Source organism: Sminthopsis crassicaudata, chromosome 3, assembly GCF_048593235.1.
Source record: "Sminthopsis crassicaudata isolate SCR6 chromosome 3, ASM4859323v1, whole genome shotgun sequence".
Classification (NCBI taxonomy): domain Eukaryota; kingdom Metazoa; phylum Chordata; class Mammalia; order Dasyuromorphia; family Dasyuridae; genus Sminthopsis; species Sminthopsis crassicaudata.
Window position 1 is genome coordinate 593,097,224 of NC_133619.1, and position 18,546 is coordinate 593,115,769.

Genomic DNA, 18,546 nt, shown 5'->3' on the forward strand with positions numbered 1-18,546 from the left:
CGCGCGCTCGGCGGCGCTGCCATTCCCAGACACTCCTAGCAGGATCTGCAGAGGGGCTGGAGGAGAGCGGCTGCAGCCTCCGTCTTCCCCGCCCGGTCCGGAGGCTGCCCATCCCCGGGACAACGCGGTGAGGGGCTCACCTTTCGCTGGGGAGGGGGGGACGGAAGCAGGGCAGGAGCCGGGAAGGGGGAGAGGGTCCCGGGCTCCGGGGGGGAGGTCTGCCGGTGCCCAAAGCTTGGGGCTGGGTGAGAAATGGGGCCGTTGGGAGCCCGGAGCTGCGGAAAATCGCTTCTCTGTTCTAGAAAGAGAAACATGCTGCTGCATCCCTGGGACTCAACATCGAGCTTTTCCATTCATGATCTGTAGCAGTCTGCCTCTCCGTCCGTCCGTCCGTCCGTGCATCCCTCTCTCCGTGCACCCATCTCTCCATCCACCCATCTCTTCCTCCGTGCATGCATCCATCTATCCGCCCACCCATCCACCTAGCCACCCACCCACTGGTCCCGCTGCTATATTTAGCTCCCTGAGACAACTCTTAGCACTTACTTGGAAGGGCTTGGCTCCGATTCACTGGGAACAGTGACCAGCCATGCTTTCTGCCCCAAGCCAAAAGAAGCTTGGTCCTACCGCAGGTCCTGAAGGTGACTGAAGGTGCATGAAGAGCTACGAGTGTCCAGAGGCAGGCAGGAAGAAGGGATGGAAGGGTGCAGGGATAAAGGATGGATAAAAGGGAGAGGGATGAGGGTGGAGGATAGAGGAATGGAGGAATGAGGGATGAAGGATGAAGGAGAGGGATAGAAAGGGGTGGAGGGATGGAGGACTGAAGGCACATAGGGATGAGGGATGGAAGGATAGAGGAGTATAAGAATAGAGGGATGAAGGGGAGGGATTGGAAGGGCGGAGGGATAGAGAAGTTAGGAAGAAGGGATGAAGAAAATGAGCATGGATGAATGAAAGAATGAGGAATGGAAGAATGAAGGGTGGAGGGATGAAGAGTAGAGGGATGATGGATGGAGGGTGGAGGGATAAGGGATGCAGTGATGGAGGGATAAAGATTGGAGGGTGGAATGTGAAGGGATAAAGGTGGATAGAGGTTGAGTCCTGCTCCAGAGGCACAGAGAAAGGGCCCTCAATCATGTCTCCCTAAAGCAGTCATCCCCAGGGGTTCTTCTGTCTCTCTCCAGTACCGGTGCTGGTTCCCCCTTCTCTCTGCCATCTAAGGCTGCGTCCTCACCCCACTGCCTGCTCTGAGCTGACATTTCAGCTACAATTCCCTTAGCTTAGAGGCCATCTGCCTACTTACTTACCTACCCATCTAGCTGTGTTTGGGCTCAGGCAAGGTCTTTCCTGGGAGTAGGAGAGGGCCCCAGCTGCGTCGAGTGACTGAGGGGTGGGAGGTGCCCAAATTCAACGGGAGCCATCCAGTCCCCACCTCCACCCAACACCTCCAGGTGGAGTCTACAGTCATAGCATTCCTCCTCGGAAGATTATCTTTACAGATTGCTAATTCCCTAGGTGTGGTGTCTGATCCTGCACCCTCAGGGGATGTTCAGGAGAAAAAAAAAAAAAAAAGAAAAAAAAAGGAATTTCTTTTGCACTTTAAGATTTATCAAGTACATTTCCCCCACAACAGCCTTGATGGGGGAGAATAGCATAAAATAGTATTATCCCATTTTACAGATAAGTAAACCAATGCTAGAATGAATGCCTCTTGCAAGTTCACCCAGCTTGGAAGTATCAGAGACAAGATTTGAACCTCAGTCTCTTGAAAGAGCAACAAAATGTACTAAAAAGAAGCTCTAGAAATCATTAGATCTTCCTGGGTTATCTCAACACTGCTATTTACTTCTGGTGTGACCTTGAACACATCACCCGACCTCTCAGAGTCTCAGTTTTCTCCTCTGTAAAATGGGAGGATGGGCTATCTAAGGACTCTTAAAATTGTGAAATCTATGACTCTAAGCCAAGGTTCTGACCATTACATGATGTCTCATCAGAAGAGGATTTATAAACCTTCAAATGCTTTAGAAAAGAGTTCTTCTCATTATTATTAGGTGGCTGAAGGAGAAGTTGCCTTTCAGCTAACCTCCTCCAGAAGGTTGCTTCCTGTCTGGAGGGGGGGTGGTCTTGGTCTCCACAGGTGGCAGAGAGGAGTCAGAGACCATCACTGTTGCCTTTTGCCCCCACAGAACAGTGATGGAAGCAGAGCTCTAGGGAGAGGCTGAGGCTGGCAAGATGAGAGACTGGAAGGTCTTTCACCCAGCCAATCTAGCCCGAGACTGGGTTCTGAGACCAAATGCCTCTTGGGAGCCCTGGGTTCCCTCTGGCATTCTCTAACAACTTTGCTCCATACTTCAGGGCAACTGAAGATTCACCCCATCTCAGATACCAGGGTCCCTATCCTCAAACTAACCCCATCTTCCACTGATTTGATCCAAGAGTCAATATTCTCAATTTCATAGTTTCTCTGGCAAAAATGAGAGGTGAACCAGGTAGACTCTAAGTTCCCTTCCAGGTCTATATTCATTATCCAAGACTGTCCTCACACTGTTCCTCTTTCCTAATGAATAGAAGGAATCTCTGACTCCAGTGACCCAGAAAAAGGACTCTCCCTACCCCGACAATGAACCAGCACAATTGGACTAGAGAGGAAAGGGTCCAAGATTGGATGTCAAGTGGCCTGATTCAAATCATGTGCAATATTGAACATGTTTCTTCCTCTTTCTGGACCTCAATATCCTATTCAATTTAAAAAAGTGGGGGAATAATCTTTGAGATTCTTTCATTTGATCAGTACAAAAGGTTTGTTTCTAATTACCCAGTATTAGAGATCCTGCCCTTCATTATATATGTCCCCTTCTCCAAACTGATAATTTCCCACTGTAACAGTCAGAAGTCTCTAACCTAAGAAACTAATCAGCTGTGTGATCTTGGGTAAATCGTTTAATCTCTGCCTCAGTTTTCTCAACTGTAAAATAGGAATAATAGCATCTATCTAGAAGGGTTGTTGTAAAGAGTATACAAGGCAATGTCTGTAAAGCACGTAACACGGTGCCTGGCATATAGTAGGAGTTATATAAATGTTTATTCTCTTTCCTGCTTTTCCTTCTTCAAACTGACTTTGGTGATGAATGACAAAAGAATGAATGAATGAATGAATGAATGAATGAAATGGGGGTGAGGTGGGGTATTGCAATATGGCATACACACATAAGTATGATGGGAGGCAGATTGTGATAGTGGCAAAGGAATGATCCTGATGAACTGCTCTAAGCAAATCTGAGGAAGATTGCAATAAGATTCTAGGATATGATTTTAAAAGGATTGTTTGTGAATCTTTGGAAAGGGAAACCATGATCACTAAGAGTCTTCATCAGGAAAAGGTCATCCCCAAATAACCACACTCCTTTTTTTTTTTTTTTTTTTTTTTTTTTAATTTTACAGGATTTGTGGAATGATTGATGAGAGAATAACATTAGATAGAGTGTATGTGGATTTCAATGTCATTTGACAAAATCTCTCATGATGGTACCTTTGTGGACAACATGGAGCAGATGGGAAACAGATGATGGTCTAATTAGGTGAACTGGAAGCTGAGTGAATGACTAGCAAAAGAAATAGTAATTAATGGGTAACAACTCACATTCATATCATGCATTAAGATTTATAAAAAAAATCCTTTCATGAGTCAGAGGGATGTTTCTCATGTGGTACTCCAGCAATGTGTCCCTTGCCTTGTGTTAGTCAATATTTTTATCAGTGACTTAGATAAAAGTATAAATGACATGTCAAATTTTCAGAGAATATTGAACTGGGAAGGGTAGCTAACTCACTGGGAGATGACTGAGTCAGGTCTAGAAATACTCAATAGGCAAGAGCAGGGAGCAGGGAGAAGAAATGTACAAATGTCAAGTCCACTTGTGGGTTTAAAAAAATCAACCACCAAGCACAGACTCACAGAGATGTGGCTAGACAGGAACTGAGAGAAAGATCAAAGAGTCCCAGTGTCCTGTAGGCAACAGGGTAACACAGCAGATAAAATTGGTAATTAAATGTAGTGGGCTACATTAATAGAGACATAGTATCCCAGATCAGGGAAATGAAAAACCTCTAGCCCTTTGTCCTAGCCAGACCCCATCTGGAGCATTAATTATTTTCCCATTCTTCACCTTTAATATGGGAATAATTAAACTTATATTATCACTCGCAAAACTGTTGTGGGAAAAGTGTTACAAAGTGTCTCAATGCACAAAGAAATTATTATTTCATTGTTATTAGAATATCAGCTTCCAAAAAGAGAGAATCTGGTCTTAACTTCTCAGTCCTCAGCCAACATAAGACTTTGCATGCAATAGGGAGTCAGTGTTTGTTATATGAATACACAATCATACTTCCTCTCCCTATGGTTAGTTAGTTATTAAGCACCTACTATGTGCCAGGCACCAAACTAAGTGGTATGAATATGAAGAAAGAAAAAAGACAATCCCTGTCTTCTAAAAGCTCCCCATCTAATGGGGAAGAGAGAGACAGACAACATGGAAATAACTATATACAAAGAAGATATGCTGAGGGCAAATTGGAAAGAATCATGAAGGGAAAGCTTCTTATAGAAGGTGGGATTTTATCTAGGTCCTGAAGAAAACCAGAAAAAAGGAGAGGAGAGGACCAAGGATTGAGGAAGCCAGAAAAACTAGGGAATGGGACAAAGATAAAGGCCCCTCACTCCAGAAAAGTTCCTTCTATGACTGACTCAGATCTATCACATGGCACCCTCCCTCACCTTCTCTACCACAAGCCCTTTCATCTACTTAGAACATCTTTGGTTCCTTCAACTGATTGTCCTGTGACCTCTTTTCCAGTCCCTTCATCGATGGAATGGAGTAAATCTGAAATCCAAGGGCTTGGGTGGAATTCTGGCTCTTCTTAATAGCGATGTGATTTGCTCTAGAATTATAAAACCCCCTTCAAACTGTAAATGTTATCTGATCCATCCTGGCGACCCTCCCCAGAACATGTTCAGGTCAATATCCCACATCGAGGTGCAAGGTGATGAGAACCTGAGATGGGGTGCTGCTCACAGGTACAGAGAGGAAGAGATGGAGACAAGAACCTTGTGGAGAAGAAATCAGATTTAGAATAGGGATTTTTTAAAAAATATTTTCCTTCAAAAAATTTTCAGCATTCATTTTTATAAAACTTTTTGTAGAACAGGGATTCTTAAGCATTTGAGAGTACTTTCCAGAATCGCATGTTTAAATCAGTGAAGGAAATTTCAGTTGGAGATTTGTGAAAATAAAGATGTCATTTTTTTCCCATCCACACAAATCTATTCATGGGCCATTTAGGTGTCTGTGGACCCCATAATGTAGAGGCTACTTGGATGATGGGAGAGGATTTGTAAAGTTGAAGAAAACGGCAGAATTAATTAGTAATCAGCCTATGACCTTTTAGTCCCCTCCCCCAAGCAGGGGCAGTAACTTTCATCTCCCGGTTTTGGCTCCCTATCAAGGCTGACCCATCCCAACCTAAATCTGGGGTGGGTGATGAAGAACCAAGGAAACTTGGCCGAGGTGACAATCTGGGGAGGAGCAGTTAAAACCTTTCTATTTTCAAGGTTCAGATTTCCCCCTCTCTGTGAAAGTTTCCCAGTTCTACACCCCAGCCCCTCAGGCGGCAGTATTCCCATAGCACAGAGTACCTTTTCAATTCCCTTGCTACATACCAAAAGAAGTAGTTTTGGAAGAGGAAAGATCATGAGACCTGGGAAGACAAGGGAAGATCCAGGACGTATGTGGATGATGGGAAGAAGGCTAATTTCATTGGCCAAGGAGGTTCCTCTACATAGAGAAAGAGAATCATTCATTAGATCCATTTTACGGAGGAGAAAAACTGAGGCTTTATGTCCCAGTTTAGAGCACTGACTCAAGGTTTTTCTAGCATTAAAAAAAAAAAAAAGTCACTCTCCTCCTTCTATGATACTTCATTATGGTATGGAGATGATCCTGGGTTCTCTTGTTCTGCTAGGGGAACCCAAGTCTAGTCAGGTCCTACCTTGCTGTAAAGACTTTTAGCTCAGGAACCAGGGTCCTGAGAGGTACCTAAGCCAAAGGCTGCTCACTGTGGGACTTAGACAACTGAAAGACACAGAGGATAGATTACTAGCTGAATGACCATGGGCAAATCATTGTCTCACTTACCTTATCTGAAAAATGGGAAGCAATTGCCTCTCAAGGATTATGTAAGGATCAATTGAGATGATGATATCTTAAAGAAATATATATGTATACATATTTATTAATATTAATATTTCATTATAGAATATATTAATAATATTAATGTATCAATAAATATTGTTAGAATATATTATGTATTATAATATGTATGGTGATTAGTTATATATTATATCATATAATAATATTAATAATAATAAGTATTATTGTTGTTAATAATCGGTGCTTCCTTCCACTGTTATTCATAAAGCTCATCTGCCAAGTCCCAAGACTGGTGCAGGTGGGGAATGCACATTCCTGAACCTCTGGAAGCCAAGTAGGGGAATAGGTCAGAAAGACCAGACCCTGGGACTCCAAGAACTTCAGAGCTGGAGGGATCTTTAGGCAACATTTTATTCTCCAACTTACCCTTTTTCTTTATCTTTTAAAATTTGCCTCTGTCTTTTGGTTTTATATCAGCGGTGTCTTCTTGTTATATCCATCTCCTTTTTCTAAGGAAAAAAAAAAAACCCAATAAACTTATCTGGCACTGTATGTGACATGGATTCCCACCTTCCTTTAAAAAAAAAATTAGGTATTGACTCAGTGACAGAGCCGGCACTAGAATCAGAATCTCAGAGTTGGACGAGACCTCAGAGGCTGTCTAATCCAGCCCATCCCCGATCAGGGATCCCCTCCTCAATATCTCTGACAAGTATTCCCCCAGCTTTTCCCATATGAGATCCCCAGAACACCTGGCCCTGGCAGATGGATGGGGGATGCCTTGGGTCTGGAAACACTCCCCATCCCCCTTCCCAGCATGGGTCCTCAGGCCAGCAGGCTTTTTAGCTCCCACGGAATATGACAGATCTTAATCTTGCCTCTATTATTTCCTAACTGTACAAGCCTGGAGGCCAGTGCTTAGTAAAGGCAAAAGAGCTTTAGAAACTACTTATGTGTGTATACATGTGAATGTACATATATGTATTGTGCATGTAGGTATATATGCACGTCGATAAATCTCTATAAATATAAATAAATGTCCCCAAAGTCTTAGTGCAGTTTTAAGCTTTAAGAATTTAAGCTATTTGATAGCTTTCAAAGTGCATTAAGACTTTTGGAACACCGTGCATGTGTATACAAATAAATATGTAATTATTTTTACACACATTATACACGTGCATATATACGTGGGTATCGTAGGGGGTGTCTGTGTGTGGACATATATAAGTGGGATGACCTGTCATGATGTCTTGCTGCTCTGCTCTTTCCCCAGCCCCCTGCCAACTGAGGAACTAGTGGATGCTGAGAATACAGCTGGATTCTCTGTCTCCGAAGTCTCTCTGTGAAGTGTCTTTCATTGAGGTAAGGTCTGAATGAGGAGCAGGCAGCAGAGCGGACTACAGGGAAGGAGGGGCCCAAGGCATGCTCTGTCTTTCCAGGGAGGGAAGTAGGAATCAGGATAGAAGAAAACAACAAATAATTTGATGTCTTAACATACACTGGGGCCCTGATATACCAGGAACAGGGGACAAAGTGGCAGGAAGAGGTGATTAGCCAAGAGGGGCAGAGACCATCCAGGAGCAGGCCCAGGGAGAAGGGCAACCAAGGGGAAAGGGACCAGCTAGGAAGAGAGACAGATTACGAGGCAGGGACTGCCCAGGAGGGTCAGAGACTGGCCAGGAGGCAGAGAAAAGCCAGGAGATATGCTGGCTCAGAGGGAGGACTGCCTAAGAGAAGAGATTAGTAAGGGGAAAGTTCAGAGATGAACTAGGAGAGCCCAGCCAGGAGACATAGAGGAGACTGGTCCAGAGGAAGAACTAACCAGGAACAAGCCCACAAAGTCAAGCGCTGAGTCTGGGTGGTAAGGGCAGAGAGCAGCCAGGTAAGAGGGGAGCCTGGAAATCAATGAGGAGGGAATACTGATTGATTAGGAATGACAGCTAGGAAGAATTACCCAGGGGCAGCTGGGTGACACAGTGGTCAGCACAACGGAGAGTTCAATCCAGCCTCAGACATTTACTAACTGGCTTAACTAGACAAGGACCTAAACTAAAATGTTTCCAAAACCATAGAAAAGAATCGTCTGAGAGGGACCAGACATAAGAAGGAACTAGGCAAGATGAAGGAATTAATAAAGCCTAAATATATTCCCCTTCCCTTAACTGCAGAGATGGAGGAAGAGACAGAATAAGCCTTCTCTAAAACTCTCATTTATGAGGGGTAGTGTGGTGCAATGGAAAGAACCCTGGGCTTGGAGTGAGAAGACCTGAGTTCCATTGTCACTTATTAGCCAAAGCATCATTAGCAAGTCATTTTAGTCTTGTGTCTTCATCTATAAAATGAGAACTTGAGTGACCCCTAAACCTCTCCTTGTTCTAACTCAAGGGATTTCAATCTTGTGTTGGAGTGCCATGGACCCCTTCAGCCTTCTGAGGGAATCTATGAATCCATTCTGAGAAAAATTTTTAAATAAATTTTATTTATTTATTTTCTAATTACTAGAGCCACACAGCTAATAAATGTCTGACGCTGGATTTGAACTCAGGTCCTCCTGGCTCCATGGCCACTGCTCTACCTACTGTAGCACCTGGTTGCCCCCAATTCTCAGAAGTTTTAAATGTACAAAATTTTAAAACTAGCACGAGAAAGGAAGCCAAATCTATTGAAATATAATGACCCAAATACTTTTTTTTTAAGTTCACAAAGCCAGGTATAAGACCCTATTCTGTATCCTATACTCATTCATTACTTTAGTTTTTCACAACAGCCCTGTGAGGGAGACCAGGAAGGGATTATTCTCCCTCCATTTTATAACTGAGGAGATTGAATTCCAATGAGAAGATGTGATTTATACAAACAGTAAATGGCAGAGCTGGTCCTCAAATTGTTTAGGCTCTGAGGAAGAAAAATCAAGATTTGGGATTGGGATTCCTTGATATCAGAGCAGCAGGCAGAAATCCAATTCTTCATTTTCTAGAGGGGAAGTTTCTGCAACCCAGAGAAGATGGTCTTGGTCCACAGTCATACAGTGGGTGAGTGGCAAGCCTAGGATTCAAAAGCAAGCAGAAAGTATACCCCAAAATTTAAGCAAAAATTTAAATTAGGGCAGAGAATCAGGCTTCTGTCTGAAATGTTAGGAATTTTCCTAACTGGGGGCCTGTAGTTATTGTGATTGTATCAGTCACTTTTGGTCTGACAGAAACTTCATAGAATAGAGGAAGGAACCACCGTGAACCTGAGAATCATCATCTTGTCCTTGGCTAAAAAGCAAGCTAATTGCCATAACTAAGTCTGGCTGGCTAAATCTCCAAGGAGAGCAAGGAGGGAAAGGATAGTCCAAGGATAGAGAAAAAAATCTACACTAAAATCTGAACTCAGAAACTTCCATTTAACATTTTATCTCAGTTTCCTCAATTGTAAAAAGGGGATAATAATAGCACCTACCTCCCAGAGTTATGAGGATCAAATGACACAATATTTATAAAGCCTTTACCACAATGATTGGCACATGGTAGTTATTTAATAATTGCTTTCCCCCCCCCTGAGGTAATTGGAGTTAAGTGACTTGCCCAGGGTCACACAGCTAGGAAGAGTTAAGTGTCTGATACCAGATTTGAACTCAGGTCCTCCTGACTTCAGGGCCTGTGCTCTACCCACTGTGCCATCTAGCTGCCCCCTAATAATTGCTTTTTTTAAAAAAAATCATTTCCTAAACCATGCCCTAAACCAAGCAGGAAATAGGAAAGGTCCGTGGGAAGCATTCAGTTCTGTTTGCCTCCAATTTTACAATCCACAGTGATCTTGGAGATCTAGTGGTTCCACAATCCCTAGTGATCCAGGAGTCTGTTGCTTCCTGGAAAGGCAGCCCACTAGCATGAGAGGAGACAGAAGGAAACCAGACCAGGATTCAAAATATTTTATCTATCATGTTTTCATGTAGATGTGGGCAATTAAAGGTGGACATATTTCTGTTTCCAGATCTTCCAGCCATTTCTTATTACCAACAGCTCCTGATGATACTGTGGACAGGTGCACATGCAGGTACACACACACACAGACACACACAGACACACACAGACACACACACACACAGACACACACACACACACACACACACACACACACACACACTTACAATTTTGCTATTCAACGTCTCACACCTGAGAGGGAGAAATAGTAACCTAGGTGTTGTTATGAGAAGTAGTAATTGTCATGAATACTAATCAACTCTCATTTGCAGTGATTTGCCACCTCCAGTGGTAATGATTTACTACTGAAAAAAAACTCATTTTCCCACAACAGCCTCAAAAGATAGAGTGTGCAAAGATTATTATTGTCCCTCTTGAAATATGAGGAAACTGAGGAAGCAGAACAGGACTGTTATCCAGTCTCTTAAGACTCCTAGCCCACGGCTCCTACCACTAAACTGTCCTGCTTCTGCAATGCTAGGAAAATCAGGAAGCTAAAGCAGAAGCTTCTCAAAGACAGGGATGTTTTTAAAACATTATTTTTCAGTTCAATTAAAATCAACAAGTATTTACTGTTGAGTTATACCAGACTCTTTGTGACCCTATTTGGGATTTTCGTGACAAGGATAGTGATTTGACATTTCCTTTTCTAAATCATTTTACAGCTTAGTAAACTGAGGTAAACAGAGATAAATATATACAAAAAATATATACAAAGAATATCTATATAAGTTACGTATACATATACATATATATTTATAAATAAGGAAACTGAGGGGTGAGCTGGAGAAGATCAAGAAAAGACCTGAACCGAGACTGGGTTTTGGATGGAACTGGGGGTTCCAAGAGATAGAAGGGAGAAGCCTGAGCCCTTCAAGTATGGGAGTCAGCCTACACAAAGGCTTGGGAAATGCAACGTTGTATTCTGGGAATAGCAAATAGGCTACATTGCTGTTATGATGGAGGGGGAGTGATGAAAAGGGATGGAACATAAGTCTAGAAAGATGGGTGGGGCAAGATGGTGAATGTTTTAAACACTGATTCTCTCCTAGAAGCCATAGGGAGTCACTGAAGTTGTTTGGTCAGTGGGATGACACAGTGAGGCCTTTATGTTCTTTGCATCTTGCACATAGTAGGTGTTTAATAAATGTAGAAATTTAAGTTCATGTTGAGAATAGGGTCACAGAATGTGGAAGGACCATCTCTCTAGTCCAGCTGTCCCATTCCATAGATGGGAAAAGATTTGCTCACCATCATATGGTGAATGATCAATGGCAGAACCAGCCCTAAATCCCAGGTTTTGGGCTTTCTGGTTCGGAGGCTCTTTTCCTTGAATCTTGAACTGCTGGATTATGAAAATGCAAAAACCGGTTTCCTATTAAAAGGACTCAGGAGGCTCTTGGAACAAGGACAGAGAGAGCAAGAGAGAGCAGAGTCCCTCTCTCAGCCCCCTTCCCCATCTCTTTCAGCCCTTACTCGGTAGCTGGAAGGAAACCCCAAGGTCCCCCTTGGGGGGACTGCTCTCTCCCTCCTGAGGGCTTTCTCCCCAAATCTCTTTGGCCCCAGGTGTCTGAGAGCCAAGGGAAGCAAGAACAGCCCAGGGGGTCTGAGGAAGAAAGGGCTGGCAGTCAGAGCTGGAGGAACCATCTCAATTCGGCCAGGAGGAAGTGGGGAGGGAGGGACCAGTCGCTGGAGGGAAGGGGGAAGAGACAGTCACACAGGAAATGCCCAGCGACTCCCTGGGCATTCAGCTTCCCTTCCCAGCAGGGCAGGCTGGTACTGGGAGCCACTCCCTCCCATCCCCAGCCCAGGGCAGGGCAGGTTGGTTCTTGGGGACACAGAAGCCCTGGGGGGTGACCCCCAAAGGGCCTGGCAGGTGGGTACAGGAGGCCAAAGCACGTAAGTCAGAGACATATAGGATTTATCACTGAAGGGACTCTGGGTGTTCTGGTCCAGCCCTTCCATTTTATAATGGGAAAGCTGAGTGACCAAAGTGACTTGCCTCAGTTCATCAGCAGAGATTCAAATATCAGAGATGATGGACCTTAGAGATGACCCTGTCCGACTCTCCTCCCTTTACATATGGGGAAACTGAGGCTGTATTACACAGGAGGTTCATGAGTGCACTAGGATACAATTACAACTCGTCTCCTGTCCAGGGCTTGGAGTTGTATCCTTGGCCCTATTATGGTAGAGTGAATGTGGTTGAAATAGGGAGTGGGATGTGGGAGTGGGGAGCATGGGGGGGCCAGGGAGGAAGAAGAGGACAGCATTGACCATGGCTGTGTCCCACTCTGTTCTGTTTTTATCCCTCAGGTGTTCGGGCCATGGGCAACCTTATAAAGGTATTGGGCAAAGATTTTGAAAACTGTCCCCACTTTTTCCTGGATTTTGAAAGTAAGTTTGAGAGGTCCCTCGGTGGGGGGAGGGAGGAGGAGAGGAATCCCAGCTGCATGGCAGGGCCTGAAGCTCTGGGGGTTTGTCCTCCTCTGCCAGGATCAGCTCGACCTGGGGCTGGTCCCTGTTTTTGAGGATCTCAGGGTTATTGGGAGGCTGACCCAAGATCTTAAGGGGAAGGCAGTCTGCAACCTCCGGATCGCTCCAATTGTTATGAGCTCATCTCTCCTGAGGAAGCTTTGGAGACAGCTCTGACAGGTCCTAGGATCCTCCATCTAGAACTTGTCTCACCCCTCCCCCATTTTACAGAGGAGGAGAGTAGTGTAAAGTAGAGAGAATGAGGAATTTACCCAGCATCCTCTAAGTAGTTAAGTGGTGGGTCTAGGATTCGAACTCAGGCCTCTTTGGTCTTTCCACTGTACCATTATGCCCTGATGGTAGTTAAGTTTGTGCTAATAATTTACAAAAGTTTCTTTTTTACCCAACTCTTCATGACCCCATTTGGGATTTTCCTGGTAAAGATACTAAACTGGCTTACAATTTCCTTCTCCAGCTCATTTTACAGATAAGGAAACTGAGGTAAACAAGGTTAAGTGACTTGCTCAGGGTCACACAGATCTGAACTCAGGTCATCCTGCCCCCTGGTCCAGAGCTTTGTCCGTTGAGCCACCTAGCTGCCTCCTACCTTTTTTCTATATTGCAGCAACTTTGTTCAAAATAAGACAAACAAAGTTGCTGAGGACTTTGGGGAGGAGAGGGACTTGGACCCCAGTACCTTGGATGCTCAGCCACCAGGTCTTTATAATACTAGAATGCTAAGGGGGGTGGGGAGATTCTGGATGTTAGCTGACGAAAGAACTGGAGAAAAACAGTCCATTCTCATCACCCATTCCCAGGATGATAACAACATGAAGACCAGATCCCTTCCTCCTCTTCTTTCTGATTCTCTCTTTTCCCCAAACTAGAGGCTAGTCAGAGTCCTGAGAGCCACAGTCTTGTGTGTGTATGGGGGGAATCAGGAAGGGACTCAAAGTGGGCAGGAGACAAAGAGGAAGAAGAAAGAAGGAACTGGGAACAAAGAAAGCAGCTGACATCACCCTGAGTCCTGCAGAGAGGTTCCCACCCCTGTCAGCCTGCTCCATCTTTCCTCCTCTTGTACATTAGACTCGCTAGCTTGTAGTATTATAGAGTTAGAGGTAGAAGGCGTCATCCAGACCAATCCCTTGTTCCACAGAGGAGGAGGCTGAAAGGGACTGAGCCAAGGTCATGAAGCCAGAGCATCTCAGAGACAGGATTACTGTATCTGAATCTTTGCCCAAGACTCTGCAGGACCTCCAGGGAAATGGGTATTCTCAGTGGCAGCAGGTCTTCATCTTTGAAGGGTGGATCTGATTCTGGGGAAGGTCCCAAAGCCATTTCTAAGCATTTTGTTTTATGCATTTAAAGTTGCATAAATTCCATTTATTTATTTATTTATATTATTTTTAAAATTAATTTTATAATTATAACATTTTTGACAGTACCTACGCATAGGTAATTTTTTTTTACAACATTATCCCTTGTACTCCCTTCTGTTCCAAATTTTTCCCCTCCTTCCCTCCACCCTCTTCCCTAAATGGCAGGCATTCCCATACATATTAAATATCTTATAGTATATTCTAGGTACAATATATATGTGCAGAACCGAATTTCGTTGTTGTTGTTGTTAAGTTGCATAAATTTTAATATAAATTTATATAAAATATTAACATTTCTATAAATACATTTTATATAAATATAATATCTATATAAATCTAAAAAATTGTCCACTAGACATACAAATCTTCCCAAAAAGGTCTCAAGACTAAATGTCAGTCCAGACAAATCAAGGCTGAGCTTTGCTTCCAACCACAGCTCTGGTTAAATAATAAAGACAAAGCCTTGGACTTTTTGTTGGAAACTCAGGGCATCAGGATTTGATAGAGCCCATGTGCTAGAAAAGGGCATCTGGTCTGACCCCAACATTGGTCAGAACTGGACACAGAAGACCAAAGAGGGGAAGGAATTTGCTCGATGTGTCACAATGAATGAAGAGCCGAGCCAAGACCAGAAACCCAGAATCAATGGAGGACTTTAACAGAACCTTCTAGTCCAGACCTCACATTTTGTAACGGTAGATTGAGAACCAGACCAGGATCTACCTGCCCAGGGACCTCCACTGAGTCAGAGGCAAAGCTGGGCTAAACCCCAGGCACCCCAGCTCCTGCCTCATGTTCTTTCCCTTTTTCCCCCTAACATGGCTTCCTCCCCCCCCCCCCACTCATTAGTTTAGCACACCCACTGCAGGGAGAGGTCAGAGCATCACAGCCAGGCTTTTAGGCCCTCCTGCCTCCTAAGGCCTCACCCAGCAATCAAGTCTTAAGGGAGAGGAAGCTAGAATAAAAGGGCTGACAGTGGGGAGCCATGGAGAAGCCCTGGCCCTGATCTCTGGCCCCCAGCCTCTGAATAAAAACAAATAACCACATATTTCCATAGCACTTTTAAGATTTACAAAGCTCTTTATTTCTTAACACCAAAAGGTAGGTAAGATAAGAGTTTTTAGCCCCATTTTACAGATGAGAAAACTAAGTCACAGAAGGAAATCACTTCCATAAATTCATACAGATTTCTTTCTTTTTAAAAAAATTTGAATTTTATTTTGGTTTTGTTTAGGATTTTTTTTGGCAAGACAATTGGGGTGAAGGGACTTGTCCAGGATCACACAGCTAGTAAGTGTTAAGTGTCTGAGGTCATACTTGAATTTGGGTCCTCCTGAGTCAAGAGCCAGGGCTCTATCCACTGTGCCATCTAGATGCTCCTTTAATTTATTTTTAATAGTATTTTATTTTTCCAAATATATGCAAAGATAGTTTTCAACATTTACCTTTGCAAAATGATCTTTCTAATGATCCAGAAGTGTGTCATTAATAACAATAACAAAAACAAGTCCCTTTTTCTTTAGCCCTTTTAAAATTTATAAAAATAATTATTTTCCCCATAACTCTGTAAGACAGAAAATACAATGGGTTTGTCCCCATTTTACAGGGTCGGAGCTGAGGCACAGTGAGGGGAAGGCAGGTCCACAATCATTGGCAAGGGCAGGACTCTGGTCTCCCTTCAGCTTCCCTCTCCAGGCTTTGGGCCAGAGCCATCCCATTTCCCCTGCTCATGGTGGGGATTTGGGGTCTTCAGGAGGGCCACAGGGAAGAAGGGGAGAAGGGAAGGCCTCTCACTGCTTCCATCTGCTGATGCCCACCGCCCTCCCAGGGCCAGGGAGAAAGTGCAGGGCATCACCCGCCACCCAGGTGAGCAGGCAGACAGATGGATCCAATGCCAGCCCCCTCAGGCCTCTGCAATGCCAGCAGCGCCCCAGAGCCACCCTGTTCAGGGCCACTTTGTAAACAGGCTCCTCAGTGCCCGGAGCCACGAAGAGGGACCCTGGGGTGGCCTTTTTGCTCCACTAAGGCAACAGCTACCAGCAGATCAAGTGCACCACTGTCAGGAGTGGCAGCTGGCCCCAGCCTCTGAATAAAAACAAAGGAGCACAGCACTTACTCCTATAGAACTTTTAAGATTTTCAAAGCTCTTTATGGCTATTTAATAGGGTCATCCTTCCTTGCAATTCCCAAATTTCCAAGCCCCTGTTTCATAGTGATGACTTTAATTGTCTTCCAACAACCTTGTGAGTGGGCAGGGACTATTATATCCTTTTCAGATGGAAAAACTGAGGCCCAGAAAGAGGAAGTGACTTGGTCACTGTGGTCCAAGTGTGGCAAGGACTCTCCCATTCCCAGATGGGGACTCTTCTCCCTTCCTGACTCTAGCTCCAGATATAGATCAGCTAGATTTTCTAGATCCAGACCAGGATTGTCTCTATCTAATTGGGAGCCAAACTAGTAGGGTGTAAGATGTTAGAGTTTGGAGGGCCCTTAAAACCCAAGATGTCAGAGCTGGGAGGGCCCTTAAAACAAGGGATGTCAGAGCTGGGAGGGCCCTTAGAACCCAGGATGTCAGAGCTGAGAGGGCCCTTAGAACCCAGGAGGTCAGAGCAGGGAGGGCCCTTAGAACCCAGGAGGTCAGAGCTGGGAGGGCCCTTAGAACCCAGGAGGTCAGAGCTGGGAGGGCCCTTAAAACAAGGGATGTCAGAGCTGGGAGGGCCCTTAAAACAAGGGATGTCAGAGCTGGGAGGGCCCTTAGAACCCGGGAGGTCAGAGATGGGAGGGCCCTTAGAACCCGGGAGGTCAGAGATGGGAGAGAAGTTAGACTACAAAGTTACAGCTGGGAAAGACCTTAGAGACCAAATAGTCCAAGCTCCTTTTTGCAAAAAAGAAAATGGAGACTCGATGGAGAAAAGGTTTATCCCACACCATGAAGCTTATCAGAACTGGGACTGGAACCCAGGTCCCCAGACCCCTAGGGCTGCATACTTTCTGCTGCCTGGCACTACCCCTGAAGAAGATTAGCCAGGGAAGATGCTATCCTTCCATGGGGAACTCTGAGTTCCTGTGGAGAGGTTCTGGATCCTTTAATTCTTCACTTAATACTCTATGTGGGAGCCTGGGAGGCAGACAACCACTTCAGGCCTCGAGGCTACTCCAGAGTGGGGAGCCAGGGTTGGGCAGGAAGTGATGATTACAGCAAGGCAGGGATGGGGGCTGAAAGCAAGGGAGGCAGACAGAGCTCAAACTGCACAGAGAGGCAGGCCAGGGCAGAAGATCCATTCCAAGCACGCAAGCTCCTTCTACCAGGAGAGATCTGTTCCATTGATGAGGTTTCCTTTCTCATTTTTGGCCACAGGCCGCAGGCAAGGACAGGGGAGGGAAGGGATGGAGCGACAGAGGTGGGGGTCTGGAAGAAATGGTTCCCTCACTTTCCGGCAAGAAGCCTCGGAGGAGGCGCTGCCCCCGTTCTTGGAAGATAAGAGCAGGGGGCTCAGCTCTGGACAGGGGGTGAGCCGCCAGGCTCCCAGAACTGCTTCCCGCCCGAGGGAGGCGTGGGAAGGCTCAGGCATGAGGGTGTCGAGAGAAGGAAGGAGGCTGGGGGGGGGCCCAGTGACTGACCTGCCGGGCCCCCCCGAGCCCAGGACCAAGACTAAGCAGCCCTTTCCGCCCGTTCCTCACAGATGCGCAGCCCACAGAAGCTGAGACGGCCGTGTGGAACCAGGTCAGCGCCGTGCTGGAGGAGGCCCAAGGCATTCTGGCGGAACTGCAGTCCTACACTGGGGCCGGCCAGGAGATTCGGGAGGTAGGGGTCTCGGGCTCCCCGCAGCCGGTCTTGGATCCGGTCGTTCAGGATGTACCCGGAGCTGATGGAGAGGGACGTCAGCTTCCTCCCATGGCGGCAGGTACCGACGGGATCAGGGCCGGCCTCAAGCTCTCCCTTTCCATCCACAGGCCATCCAAAACCCAACTGACCTCCCGCTTCAGGAGAAGGCATGGAACGCAGTGTGCCCGCTAGTGGTCAAGCTCAAGCGCTTCTACGAATTCTCCCTTCGACTGGGTAAGGGTGCCCCCCACCCCCCCAAGAGGCTGCCCCTGACCCCGAGCCCCTCTCCAAGCTGCCTTGCCCTGGCTCCCGGGCCTGCCAGTTCCTCCGAGTCACTGCCATCCCTCACTCAGCCAGCACACGGCTAAGTTGCACTAACTCCTGAACCGTGAGCTCCTTCCGGGTGCGATGCTGTGGACTGAGGAGGGGCTGGGGGTCCCAGAAAGACACAACCACACTTGAATGTGATCAAAGTCACGAGAGAGGCAAGCTCCTGCTACGGGTGGTCAGGGGGAGGGGATGTCACCACCTCAAACTCCCCAAGACCAGGGGCTCCTTCACCCCCAGCTCTGTCATTTCCCAGAGAGTGGCTTTGGGGAAGGGCGCCTCCCCCCTCTCCAAGTCTTAATATTCATCGTCTGTAGAGTGAAGGGATCGTCCCTAAAGTCCCCAATAGTTTCTAACAC

The 18,546-nt window shown here is 45.8% G+C and overlaps 1 protein-coding gene across 2 annotated transcripts in view; it reads left to right on the top strand.

Moving 5' to 3' along the window:
• Positions 1 to 18,546, top strand: part of LOC141563749 (CYFIP-related Rac1 interactor A-like) — a 27,425-nt gene continuing 8,879 nt past the window's right edge. For both annotated transcript variants that reach the window (XR_012488502.1, XM_074305243.1), the window contains exons 1-5: positions 1 to 127; positions 7,486 to 7,574; positions 12,497 to 12,577; positions 17,718 to 17,839; positions 17,989 to 18,094. Coding sequence is in view for 1 of the 2 variants with exons in the window: in XM_074305243.1 (XP_074161344.1) it covers positions 12,508 to 12,577; positions 17,718 to 17,839; positions 17,989 to 18,094 (298 nt within the window). In the remaining variant the exon portion in view is untranslated. The remainder of the gene's footprint in view (positions 128 to 7,485; positions 7,575 to 12,496; positions 12,578 to 17,717; positions 17,840 to 17,988; positions 18,095 to 18,546) is intronic.